The sequence below is a fragment of the Glandiceps talaboti genome, chromosome 2 (assembly GCF_964340395.1).
Source record: "Glandiceps talaboti chromosome 2, keGlaTala1.1, whole genome shotgun sequence".
Taxonomy (NCBI): domain Eukaryota; kingdom Metazoa; phylum Hemichordata; class Enteropneusta; family Spengelidae; genus Glandiceps; species Glandiceps talaboti.
The window spans coordinates 21,909,818-21,922,917 of record NC_135550.1 but is presented as its reverse complement, the minus strand read 5'-3'; the positions used below and the strand labels follow the sequence as shown (position 1 = coordinate 21,922,917).

The following is a 13,100-nucleotide window of genomic DNA, read 5'->3' as shown; positions in this document are numbered from 1 at the left end:
AGCTAAGTCAATCTCCTTGGACTCAATATCTCAGACATTGTTTTCTTTCTCATCTAGAGTGAAAGACGTTGTAGAAATTCAAAGGAGCTGGTGTTGTAATAAGATTAAGTGAAATATCACAAGCTGTAATTTCTATGGAGATCGAGTGCCATTGGGATTTAGAGAAAATCTTGACCAGCTTTGCATTAAACATGTATAAAATTGTACTACTTTGCCAGTAAGATGAGGTTTTATATGTACAGGATTTGATGCATAATAAATTGATCAAATATGTTAACACAGTAAAACGACTGGAAGTTATTTTCCAATTTGTCATAGATTTGTACTGACATTTTGTCAGCATATTGATGGGTTTAATGTAGCAAAAACATTATGGAACAATAACAAGAGAATGACTACTGCATCAGTAAAGGTAGCTGCTTTATAGGTACATGAATTTGACATTTATCACAAATTTTCAAATCGTAAAATGACAGAAGATTATTTTCCAATTCCCATTAGTTTGATGTCGATGTCCTAATAACGCAAGACATGTGGAACAGGTTGGAGAGACAATGGCTGTATGTCTGGTTTAGGACAATTTGGTATTCAATTTCCATAATTTCTGACTGTGAATAGAAACATAATTATAACTAATGAACCCAAAGTCCCATAAAAAATATTGATTTTCACAAGAAAGTGATTGTCTCACACCAGATGATAGTAATAGGGAAGTAGTACAAATAAATTAACCATTCTGTTAAGTGTTTTATTATGAAATGGATATCACAATAGATTACCCCCATTTCCCACCACTTGAGCTCTCCAGTGACCTTTGACCTGTTCCAGGCCAAGTACCAGGTCACTTGGGTTACAAGAGCCTGCAGACAAACAGATACAAAGGGACATCGGGGATATGTAAATTAGTCGACATAAAATAGCCAATCACCTCATTTCACTGAACTATGGACAATAGTATACTTAAATTACCAATATAATCCAGTGTGGTCTCAGATTATTAGGAATATAAAAAAAAGTGGAATTGTTTGTTTACATTTGATATGATATGTGTGTTCCTATGACCTAGTTGTCAACATTCAGTTCTTATTTTGTTTCAAGAAGTTTAACAGCTGTCAGAGATGATATCTGATATTGGTTATGCCAAAGACAATTGTAAATTATGATTGTCCAGTTTGGGGTCCATCATTCACAAATGAAAGAAAATTGTATTTATCATGCACAGTGTTATATTAACCTATTGTCATTGCCTGTCCAGTTTGGTGTAATCAATACCCAAAGTTACTCACTGAAAAAAAGTTGTATGTAATTATGATGCGCAAAATGTTGCTATGAATTTGTCCAGTTTGGTTCTGTCATGGTATGTACTGAATGAAGAAAGTTGTACTTTAATAATGTACAAAGCATAGTGTAATAGTATAAACTGTTGTGATTGCCCACCTTGATTCAACCCACTGTCTGGTAGTGAAGGCTGAGCAGGCACTGAATGAAGGAAGTTGTGTGTATATTCATGATCCACCAAGTGTATCTGTGATTGTCCAGTTTGGTTTTATCACTGCCAACATTTACTGACAAATGAAAGTTAATGTACTTATGATGCACACAGTGTAGTTATGACGACAACAGATGATACATTTAATTCATCAGACTTCATGTCCCTTCTATCCGTACTTAAGAGGAATGACAAGCATTATCCGTCCACCTTTTACATGAACTATCCATAAAATAATTAAGTTATTGGGATGTGTTATCGAATGCCATCTTGGTCACCTCATTCTTCATCATTTAGTTCTAAACTGTGGTGGCACTGTGCCAACCAAAAGTCAGAGGACAGCTCTTGGACACAATTGATAAATTTTATCAAATTATCAAACTGCACTTTTAAAAGAAAAATATGAATTGTTCAGTTTCCTTTGAAAAAGTCTTTTTAACTTGAAAGTAGATCGAGTTCAAATGGAAATACTTTGTTAATAACAATACTTTTATTTGCCACACTTGCTGACAACAATATATTGAAGTGAATGCAAGGAGTGATTTATAGAGCCCAATGTCTTTATACGTCCTACTTCCATATTGTCAGTGTGAGTTTACAGCAATAAAATCCCTGACATGTTCACACAGTCATATTACTATCTGTGAACTATTGGTCTCAAAAAAAATATTTTTCAACCTAGAGAAAATTTTGATAATTCCAAGTCACAGTTTGACATTGAAAGTTTTGTGAATGATCTGATCATCATATCCTCTTTTGATGGTTTGCAGTAGATGTTCTAATTTTGTTTGATACGCAGAAAGAAGAAGAACCCGACATATGAGAGTGCGCCATTTGAGAGACCATACCATCCACAAAATAATAAGCTAGCCAAAGAAGCTGAAGCCAACAAGTCATCAAACTCATGTTGTAGTTGTGAACATCTCAAGACATACTTTTTCATCATATTCATATTTATGCTGGCATTGTTGGCCCTCTTACTTGTGGTTCTTGTCATTTCTGGAGTTGTTGGCAAAGACGGTGAGTTTATGATTTTATATTTTGTACTAAAGGACTTTCCTTTTTGTCAGATGTCCTGCACTTGCTTGGTATATCTTTGACAGAGGATGCACTGAGTTGTTGAACTGAACAGATTTCTGATTTATTATGCTGACAGATATATTACCATAAGTTGTGAACAATTCAGAAAATGCAAAGAATTGTGTTTATGTCACTTATTAGAATTGAGAGAGAGAGAGAGAGAGAGAGAGAGAGAGAGAGAGAGAGAGAGAGAGAGAGAGAGAGAGAGAGAGAGAGAGAGAGAGAGAGAGAGAGAGAGAGAGAGAGAGAGAGAGAGAGAGAGAGAGAGAGAGAGAGAGAGAGAGAGAGAGAGAGAGAGAGAGGGGGGGGGGAGAGAGGGAGAGGTGTGTCATGATCTCAGTGCCTTCTATTTAAGCAATAACCCCCGCCGAAGGCGGGTATACACGAGATTTTGGTACAATTCGCGACATATAGCACGAGCCGAATGGCGAGTGCTATATGGAGCGAATTGTACCAAATTCGAGTGTATACCCGCCTTCCGCGGGGGTTATTGCTATTATATTATATCAACATATGTGTCTATTTCCTCTAAATATGATTATGTGGTTAATTATATGCCTGAAAAGGCGAAATCGCACGTACAGAAAAAGATCGTCGGTAATAAATCGTCGGGAACGAGCATATTTTGATGAGTGGATACGTTTATGTCGCCTAAACACACACACACTGCATGAACACAAACCATACACTGCATTGCATTGCATTGATAAATTACTTTATTTACATCATATAATGCATAACGAAAACGCGTTGAAAACTAGCAACGAAGAAAACGGGGCAAGAGGTCAAAGAAAGTAACAATTTTGTTTGGATATTTACATAAGAACAATACAATCTTGTACACTGCTAAAAATAGACGTCTCGGCGTTGAATCAGTTGAATCGGAGAAAGCTCGAGACAGTAAATCAGAGACGCGACGTTACACAGTCTACTTTAATTTAATGGTTAACAAATTGAACATTGACCGAACCTGAAAATGTACAGTTTTGAAATAATCCTGACGCACTTGACTGATGGTTAAAAGTTAAATTGGTGTTGCTCGATTCAACGAGAGCAGGACGCTGACGGCTCGTCGCATGGGAGAACTTGTACCTTATCAGTCATGGCTAGTGATGTTGAGGCCACTGATCGATCGTTGCTTTTGATCGCAAGGTCATCAGTGGAATTATTTGGACTACTGTAACCCAAACTATTGGACAGGATACCTGACACACCTTTACTCTGAAGAAGTGTTAACTTATTGGTATAAGAACGAACACGAGCTTCATTTTTGTGAGTACTATATGCTAGTTTAGGGGCCCATTTTACCACTGCCAGCCGTGGTAAAATGGGATTTTACCACAGTTATTATCCAATCAGAATGGCGCATAGTAGCATGATATAATATAATTGTCCTTATATGATACAGACAATGTACCAACCACACAAACCACAAACGGAAGATTATCAACAATTGTAAATTACCACAAAAAGCTTTTCACTATTATCACATCATGATCACATGACAAAACTGAAGTTATTTTTTAGTTCTCCTGTCTATTAAGTGCTCCAACTCTATTGCATGTTTGTAAGTAGTTTATTTTGTTCTACCAACGTTGCATCTACAAATATCTGGCACCATATTAGAGTAGACAGTGTAGTGTAGATGATCATCATTACTTTTGAGTTGTAATAAATCTATCTAAGATGACTCAACTTGACATATATATTATTGCATAGCTGTATAAACAAAATATTGAGGTAATTTGCTGACAGCTTGGAATATCACAAAATGTAATGAACCAGCTGTATATATATACTTTAACCATGCTAGTGGATAACTTTCATCAAATTCATGTTGTGAGGATGACGATCATGATTTGATGAATATTGTCCATTTTGTGTGCTTATACATGGCCACTGAAGTCAGTATTTACGGTACATAGTGAGTGTGCATTAGTCACTAAAGATTACTTAACCAGCAAGTACTCAGTAAAAAAAAAGACAAAAAAAAATGTGTTGTTTTGAGTCAAAATTGATGATTTAGCAAATAGTGAGTCACGATATTACTTTTTGTGCATGCATGGTTAGGGATGACCAAAACACTATTATGTATGTGAGTCAGGATAGATAACGGATGAGTCAGGAATGAACATCAGAATGTCTGTGAGGGCAGGCTTACTGTCATATACTCTATAATTACAAAAGTTCACATGGATATTGACCTGTCATGTCTGCAATATCATCAGAACATCTTTTTTCATCGGTATCATTATTATTGCAATATTATAAATGATATATAGGCCTGACTCTGAGTTCCTACTAGATAAAATTCATTATTTTATAAATAAAATCATTATTCAGAACCGTGTTTCCGGTTGAGAAGATATTATCAGGGTCGTAATCGTTCAGACATTCAGTCCATGAGTGGTTTGATTTTCTTAAAGATTAGCTTCTTCCTGCTACTGACTAAATGGCAATGTGTACACGATTGGATCTGCCTTGAAGGCGATCAGAGTAGGGCCTCAATTATTGATGTTCTCATTTCCAATACCAATCCATGGCTTAATGTCGTGGCTTTATATGCAACTGATACCAAATGAGCCTCTTTGTCCAGTGAATGATGTGAATTTTGATGAAGTAGAAATATTGCCATTTCCAGACTGACCTTGTTGACACAAGATCACATTTTTAATCCAACTGTGAATGCTTCGTAAAAATTTGGAAAAACAAGAAATTGGAAAGCAACTTAATAATGTTGTTTCAGATTACCAAGGATTTCTCAAACCGGATGTCTAGAATTTATGAAAACAAAGTGTAATAGACAAATAACATTTTTATGTATCAAATGAATAAATAAAATAATGAATTCTAACTACAGACAGAGCTTGGTAAATATATCCTTGTGATTAAAGTTTGTGTTTACATTTATGAAATTGAGATGAAGAAATGCATATTGGCATCACATGATGGAACTGTGTTATCAACTTGTTTTCCCTGATTAAAAGTTGCTAACAGTAGATTAACTTTCATTACAATAATCTGTTGTCAGAGTCATGAATTTTGTCACAATATAAAGTAAGTAAACACATCTTGAATATAACAAATTCATTTGATATGTTAAATATGAGTATAAATAAAAAGAAGGATATTGTTGGGATTAGTGCTGTTCACAAACTTCAGCCTGCAGCCATGTAAAAGACATGCCATGGTAAATGAATGGCCAACTTTGATATACACAAAGTCACAGTTTTAGACCCATAGGCTGACAAGGTATCAGGGATGGATGTCACAAAATGTTTGCATATATTGTATACAGGTATTGACCCAGATGAGAGTTTGCCCAGTAATTGGACTCTCTAATCATGCCATTGCTGAAAGAGAAACATATTTACTGAACAGATGTTGTCTTTTGTTTGTAGGAGCTGTCGCTGGAGGAACAGCTCCACAAAAAGGGGAACCATCAACAGATGATCCGACGGAGGATTTACAACGTCAAATAGATCAGTTGGGAGTAGCATATCAAGCGTTATTACAAAGGGTAAGATTTGTAATATTATACCTGGATTAGAATGTGGTGTATAGAAATCAGTATCATGTAATCCATTTCATTAACTAAAGTGGTACAAACCATAGACCCTACACAAACTGAGTTTATAAGCTTTTTACTCAAGTGAAAATACTTACTTGATTAAACTACTCTAGTATAATGTTAATGTCAATACATGCTGTCTATAACATTACAGTTGTTGTCTGATATGTTAAAACAGTTGATTGCAGGGTAGGGGTTTCCCTGACATTTTTTATACACATGAAATGTTACATCATCAGATCATTTATAATAAGTTGTATCCTAATGCCAGGTTTGAGTTCAGTCATGTACCAGCGATGGTTCAGTATTTAAAAGAATAATGTAACTTTTGAATACGTAACGAAAATTACACCCAAAAAATGTACAAACCTAGCTTGTGCCCCATTCATGTCCAAACAAAATGCAAGATACATGTAATGACTTTCTCGCCAAATCATCATCTTTAAAGGACCATGTTGGATAAGGATTGAGATATAGGTGTAAAAACAGTTTTCTGGTAAAGCTATAGAAAATGTTAGTCCTGAACCAAAGAATGATCCTATCTAGTTGTTATAGGGTGGCTCTATAGATAGTGCCAATGTAGGAATGTGGGATTGAACCATGGGCCTTTAAAACAAAGGAAGTACAGAGATAGACCAAAGTAGTACAATTTTGACCAAACCCGCAATGTTATCATTCTCAGAAATACATATAATAGAGAATATATCTTTTTATTGTGAAATTCTTATTTCCAGTTTTAAAAATGAGTGCACATGACTACCAAAATAAAACATTACAACTAAAATACAAGTGTGATAGTAATATAAGTATTACATGCAAGATATTGCAGTATTTGTAGTAATCAGTACATGAAATCAGGCTATGAAATACCATAGTTGTCAGAGTTGTGGTTGCCATGACAATGATTGCATGTCACATGATAAGTATCCATCTGACTGTCAAAGCTAACTTGTCAAACCTTTTTTGTCTATCTGTTAATATCAGTTTGTGACTTTAGAGCAGCAGTTGGGTTCTGGGTCAGCCAATGCTTCTGTCAGTCTGAGATTGGCCAGAAATACCTTGCAGGTGAGACAGAAATGATGTTTTACATTGAATATAAGTTGTGTGTGTGTATGTGTGTGTGTGTGTGTGTGTGTGTGTGTGTGTGTGTGTGTGTGTGTGTGTGTGCAAATTACTATTAGGTGATATGAATCTATAATGGTTTCTTTGATGCGAGTCTGAACGTCTGTGTTTTTCTGTGTGTGTGTGTGTGTGTGTGTGTGTATGTGTATTTGTGTGTGTATGTTAATCATGTGATTTGAATTTTATAAGGTTGTAATCTTTGCAATTGGAGTATCAGTAGACAAGTTTTTATACTTCATTGTTTAATAATATCCATGAAGGAAAAGACCTTCAGTTTTACAGAACTTGGCAAAGGATCAGATTATTAATTATTATTATTATTATCAACTTATATATAAAAATATTAAATCAAATGTAAATATCTATAAGTTTTCAAATACAACATAACAACTAAATCTGTACATTTTCAGAAACTTAATAGAAAGCAGGTGTGAATCTCGTAACTCTTTTTCTTGGGCCTATAACCTTTAGTATATAATCATTGTGTTTGCATTGTACTACAGATAGTAGAACTCACTAACAACCTGACAAGTCAAAATACAGAAATTGAGACACTCCATACTGATGTGGATATAGCAACTGCATTGGCAGTAGAAGCTAATTCTAAGGCAATCGGTTTAAACGAGAGAGTTGGGACCAATGAACAATCGGTAAGTGTACTGTAATTAGTGTGATTCATTACAGCATTTGGTGACAATTATCAAGGTAAAACAAAGGAGAAGCCAGAAGTTGTCGATTTTCAGTAGTGATGGTGAAACTTTATGTTGATCAGAAGTACCATATATACCTACCAGTGTGTTGTATGTTGAATGTCACTAGAGGGCACACATGCTTATCCTCTTCACCGCAAAAAAAGTGATAACATAATTTAAAGGTGTATGCTTGATAGTCACTTTAAGTAGCCACTGTCTAAAGTCACATTTATTGCCATCTAAAGTCACATTTCCTTCAATAGCCTCTTAAAGCAGCCATTGTCGAAAGTCAAATTTATTGCCAATGTATTGATACCTAGTTAACATTCCTTTGCAGTTAACACAAGTGAAACAACAACATAGTAATTTGTCCCAAGTGGTTTCTGCTACTAATGCCTTGCATACCCAACAAATAGAGACTTTACAAGATCAAAGCAGTCAACACAACTCTCAGGTAAGACGAAGGCTTTCTTTAGACTTCTCTAAATATAATAAAGCCATTAATAGTGTTTATGGATGAAACAATGTAGAAGGACTTCTCTTTGTATTTGAACATAACTACATTGTACTCAGTTACTTCAGGTAAAACAAACTCAACATTAGGAGAAATCCCAAATACAGAGGATACATTTCAAAAGTTTTTTTTATAAAATTCATTGTAGCTCTTCAAGTTAACTTTTGTTTTATTTCTACAGGCCATTTTACATGTTCTTATTTTCCACATGTCAACATCATGATATATTTATCAATGTCATAGGTGTGTACAAGAGAATTCCTCTACTTTAGCTAGTTGTACTGACAAAAATCTTTCGTTGTACAAAGCTGTAGGAAAGAGTTTGATTACGACCGTCGCTGAAAATCGGTCAAAATTTAAGATGTATATACACACTTCCAGAGTGACTGATTCCATCAGTTCATTTTCTGAAGTTATAAATATATAATGTCATCAACAGATTTCTACACTCCAAACCAGAGTGGACACCTTGGAATCTACGTTCACAAATACCTTGACATCCATGAATTCATCCATCTACTATGAATTAGACACCATTAGTAAAATGCCTGGTCCAAGAGGTTACAATGGATCTCAAGGTGAAAAGGGAGATCCTGGTGCTGGTGATCTGACAGCGTGTACATACAGTAGTAATTATGCTGGCAGTGGTTATTCACTGGTTTCTGAGACACAGTGGTTTCCTCATGTTTCAACCGAAGAGGTAAGGCAGGACAGACCATTATTGTCATTACAGCAATCTCTACTACTAGTGCATTTTAGGTGAAAAAGCTGCTACTTTGTTGCCTTTGCACCTACTGTCTACACTAAGATGACACCTGAAAGTGTAACAATTTGAAATGCTGCTGAAAGTGGATCATTTGGAAAGTGATCCATTTTCATTTGAAAACAGAGTTCACGTAAAGAGACAAAAATGGAAAGATTTGAAAACAGCATTGTGTAAACGATTGAAAAAGCAACAATTCGAAAATGCAGATATTTAACCTCAGAAATGACCCCATTAATGATGTACTTAAGCACACACTAAAACCGAGTCATTATGTTGAATTGTATCATCTTGGTGTTCCTTGTAGATGGTCAAAAATGGTTGTCGGTCTATAGTGTATACACATTAAAAACAAAAATGATAATATTGATTTGTAACATTTGTCATGTAAACTCAGTTTAGTGGCATCCTACACATTGGAGGCTTCAAATCATGATTGTATATAACAAAACTATATTGTATAATTTTTAAACCTCTGATCTCTTTGCTTGCATTCTTGTAGCAGTTCATAAGCAGTTCATAAGTTTACATTCCATCGTTACACTAGATAACCAACAGATTTCTGTTTTGAAAATCAAAGATTCTGTTTTGTTTCGTCAACACATTGACATTTATCCTATGGCTAGCTAAAATCTGTGTACATGTACCGTGACTGCAGAAAGTAAGGGCAAAACAATTGACCCATTTTGGACGTATAGACAACTAAACATTTGTCAAATTGAATTCATGTTTGCCATGTCGTAAAATTCTATAATGATATTCAACTTGTTTAGCTCAAAAGTTACACTCGTGGGTCAAGGTTCTGCTGTAATGTTTTGAGTATTGAAGTGCAGTGCAAATACCACTGGTATGTGCACATACCAGTACAAGTGCAGTGCAAATACCACTAGTATGTGCACATACTAGTACAAGGTATCAATGGTATATATCTAACAATACCAGATGATAATGGAAAATGCTTTTATTGTCTTTTTTGTAGTCTAATGTGTACTGTGTTTCTTGTTTGTTCTGCAGCTACGTAAATTAGCAAGGGCGTCAGTCTTCACGGGAGTAACGTGTTCTACAATGGGTGGAATTGAGACTTATTTGGAAACGCAAACAGACACATCAAGTGGAATAGAACAATACCGATGTAAGTGTGGTGGCGAGTCATCAGACATAACCAGTGGATCTCGTCTTTGTTACATCCATATGTGGACTTGTCCTGCCACAAGTTAGTTAATTCAAGGCATTGACATGTAGAAAACTGACAAGTTCAAGAATGCCATCAAAGAAAGCATCATATGCCATGATGGATGTAACAGTGATTGCTGACGTGAACTTTCCAGCAGAATCACCAAATAATCCACTTGATTGTGTACATGGAATCAGACGTTATTTTATACAGATGAATTTTCAATTAAACACCCCAACTCAACGGAAAGGAAACTCGCTAAAATACCAAAATGGTATCCTCTTTGAAGAGTATCAATTATTTACAAAAGATGTGAAATTCTGTGCCCAGATGAAAAAAAGTACATAACTCATATCATCATGTTGTTTTTTTTAACCAAAGAAACTAAAAACATCAATAAAAAAAATCACAAAGTACACATACAACCAGGAAGGAAATAGTTGTACATGTGTGAAATCACTACAACAATAGTACCGCCATGTAAAAATAAGGTGTTATGGATTTGGAAATCCATGTAAAGTGGAAACCATTTTTTTTATGTGGAGAGATAATCTTGTGTGCAATTGCATGGTTTTTCTTTTACTTCTGCAAGTGCTTTTCAGTCAGATCTCTCAAGACTGTCTGCGCATAGAATAGGGGATAAAACACACCAACTGCTGTATCCATTAGTCAGACAGAAAGATGTATCAAGTAGTTACCTCATGTATAATAGTAAACAGACATTTTGTAGTGTATACATAGTGATAGTTACTGGACATAAAAAATGCCAGGTTTTGCCTTATATTGCCATGTTTACCTGAAATTTCAACATGGCTGCTAATGTAATATACAATGTTATAGTGTAGAATTGTGTAGTAAATGAATAGTTTGTAAACAGAGATGACTTTCCATTTGAAGTTTGTAAACTAGAAGGACTATCACTATAATCATGAAATATGCTTGTACATTTCGCAAAACATTTTGAGATGAACGATAGAGTATCCAGTACAATCAACAGAATCTCTAGTTGTGAACTGTGAGGGCAATATATTGACGTGGAAATCTACTTGCCATAGGGTCAAGCATGGAGCAAGGAAATTGAGTGTACTCTGCTTTTGGGGAGTGGAATTATACTGTTATGCTGAAGAAACAAAAGAACCTGTAAATTGGAACTGTGAGGGCGATATAAAAGTGGAAGTATTGTATATTTTGAGCATTGTCACAGTTAAAAATGAAGCTTTGTTGCTGTTCTCAGTTTCATCAGTAGAAATAGTAATCAGACATTTTTCCAATTTTTTTTTTTGTACCTAAGATAAATGATATTTCATTGAAATCAAGAGAACAAATAAAGTTTGTACTATAAAACCAGTCCCAATATGAAGAAATACTAATATTTTTAACTTCTTCAAAACAAGTTAATATTGAAACCAATTATTTCCACTTTTACAGTTATTTTTGTAATGTAAATTTATGAACACTTTTAATTAACTTTGTGGCATTGATAATCAGGGGTGAAGATTATCACATAACTACCCACCAGGTATGTCTCTTTAATATAATGTAACTTATGACAGTCATAATTTGTAATGTTTATTCTTATCTATTTTATTCAGGAAATTTCATTTTCAAATTCAAACCCGGTTACACTGGCCAGGTACTTATATAATTAATCTATGCATTTACTAAGAGAGAGAAAGAGAGAAAGGGCGTAAAAACAGTGTTACGTATGGTTATATTTTCTACATTATTTTCTTTTATACAAAATGGAGAAGTTGGATAATTTTCTGTAATGGTCACAATTTTTTTTCTGCAGTTTCCCTCCCAAGTAGAAATGAATGAATGAAGCATAGTTTTTTAGACATTGAATATTTTACCAGTGTATCTTTATATTTATGTTAGTTTTTTTCCAAAATAACCAGAGAAATAGAAAGGACAATATGACCCATTCATTCATCCAGACTAGAGTATTCATCACAGAGGAGTTCATGGTGGTTTTTTTTTGTGAATTGAAATTTTTCAACTATTTATTCAGTGGGTATCTATGTATGCAGAGGGGTGTGTATTATGATTCCACTACACAGGTGGTACCATGCAAATATATACTATAGTATGGTACATACATAATTGTTTTGTTTTTTCATTTCTGTATTTGAAATGTGTATGAAATAAACTTAATACCCAAAGACAGCAGTCAATGAAAAGATTACAGCCAATTATAGATTACAGTTAGCAGCTTGACTTGCCATTGTTGAAGGTTTTGATAACGCTTTTTAAATTGTAAATAATGATATTTTTAATATTAAACTGCTAGTTAGTTCTATCAATCAGTACAAATTACTCACAGCCTCTCTGCCATCTTATATGTTGTATTATTATAACTAGAATTTGACAAAGACAACATTAGAATTCTTGTAGCTTCATTTAGTGATCTTGAGCATTGTACAGATGAAGACAGACGGAGATACATTTAGAGTCTATCTTAGTTCAGCTTTGTTCTAATTATTCAAAGGTGTTTTTTAAATGTGGCTTTCAGCTGTTAAATATCGTATAACTTCCTTATTTCTACCTTGACGTGGGTTTGTTTATCAGCTATGCCCAAGTTATTTTTGTAAAAAGTTGGTTGATGTTATTTTTAAATGAAACTAGAAATTGACCTTTGAATTTCTGCACCAAGTGCTATGCTCCATTACGATACTGTATAACTTTGAACTTTGAA

The 13,100-nt window shown here is 34.5% G+C and overlaps 1 protein-coding gene across 2 annotated transcripts in view; it reads left to right on the top strand.

The window, feature by feature from the left end:
- LOC144451761 (uncharacterized) overlaps nucleotides 1-12,078 on the top strand; it is a 28,119-nt gene extending 16,041 nt beyond the window's left edge. For both annotated transcript variants that reach the window (XM_078142667.1, XM_078142674.1), the window contains exons 4-10: nucleotides 2,289-2,509; nucleotides 5,971-6,089; nucleotides 7,125-7,205; nucleotides 7,766-7,912; nucleotides 8,292-8,408; nucleotides 8,908-9,168; nucleotides 10,246-12,078. In XM_078142667.1, the coding sequence (XP_077998793.1) occupies nucleotides 2,289-2,509; nucleotides 5,971-6,089; nucleotides 7,125-7,205; nucleotides 7,766-7,912; nucleotides 8,292-8,408; nucleotides 8,908-9,168; nucleotides 10,246-10,449 (1,150 nt within the window). In that variant the 3' untranslated portion in view covers nucleotides 10,450-12,078. The remainder of the gene's footprint in view (nucleotides 1-2,288; nucleotides 2,510-5,970; nucleotides 6,090-7,124; nucleotides 7,206-7,765; nucleotides 7,913-8,291; nucleotides 8,409-8,907; nucleotides 9,169-10,245) is intronic.
- The last annotated feature ends 1,022 nt before the right edge of the window (nucleotides 12,079-13,100 follow it).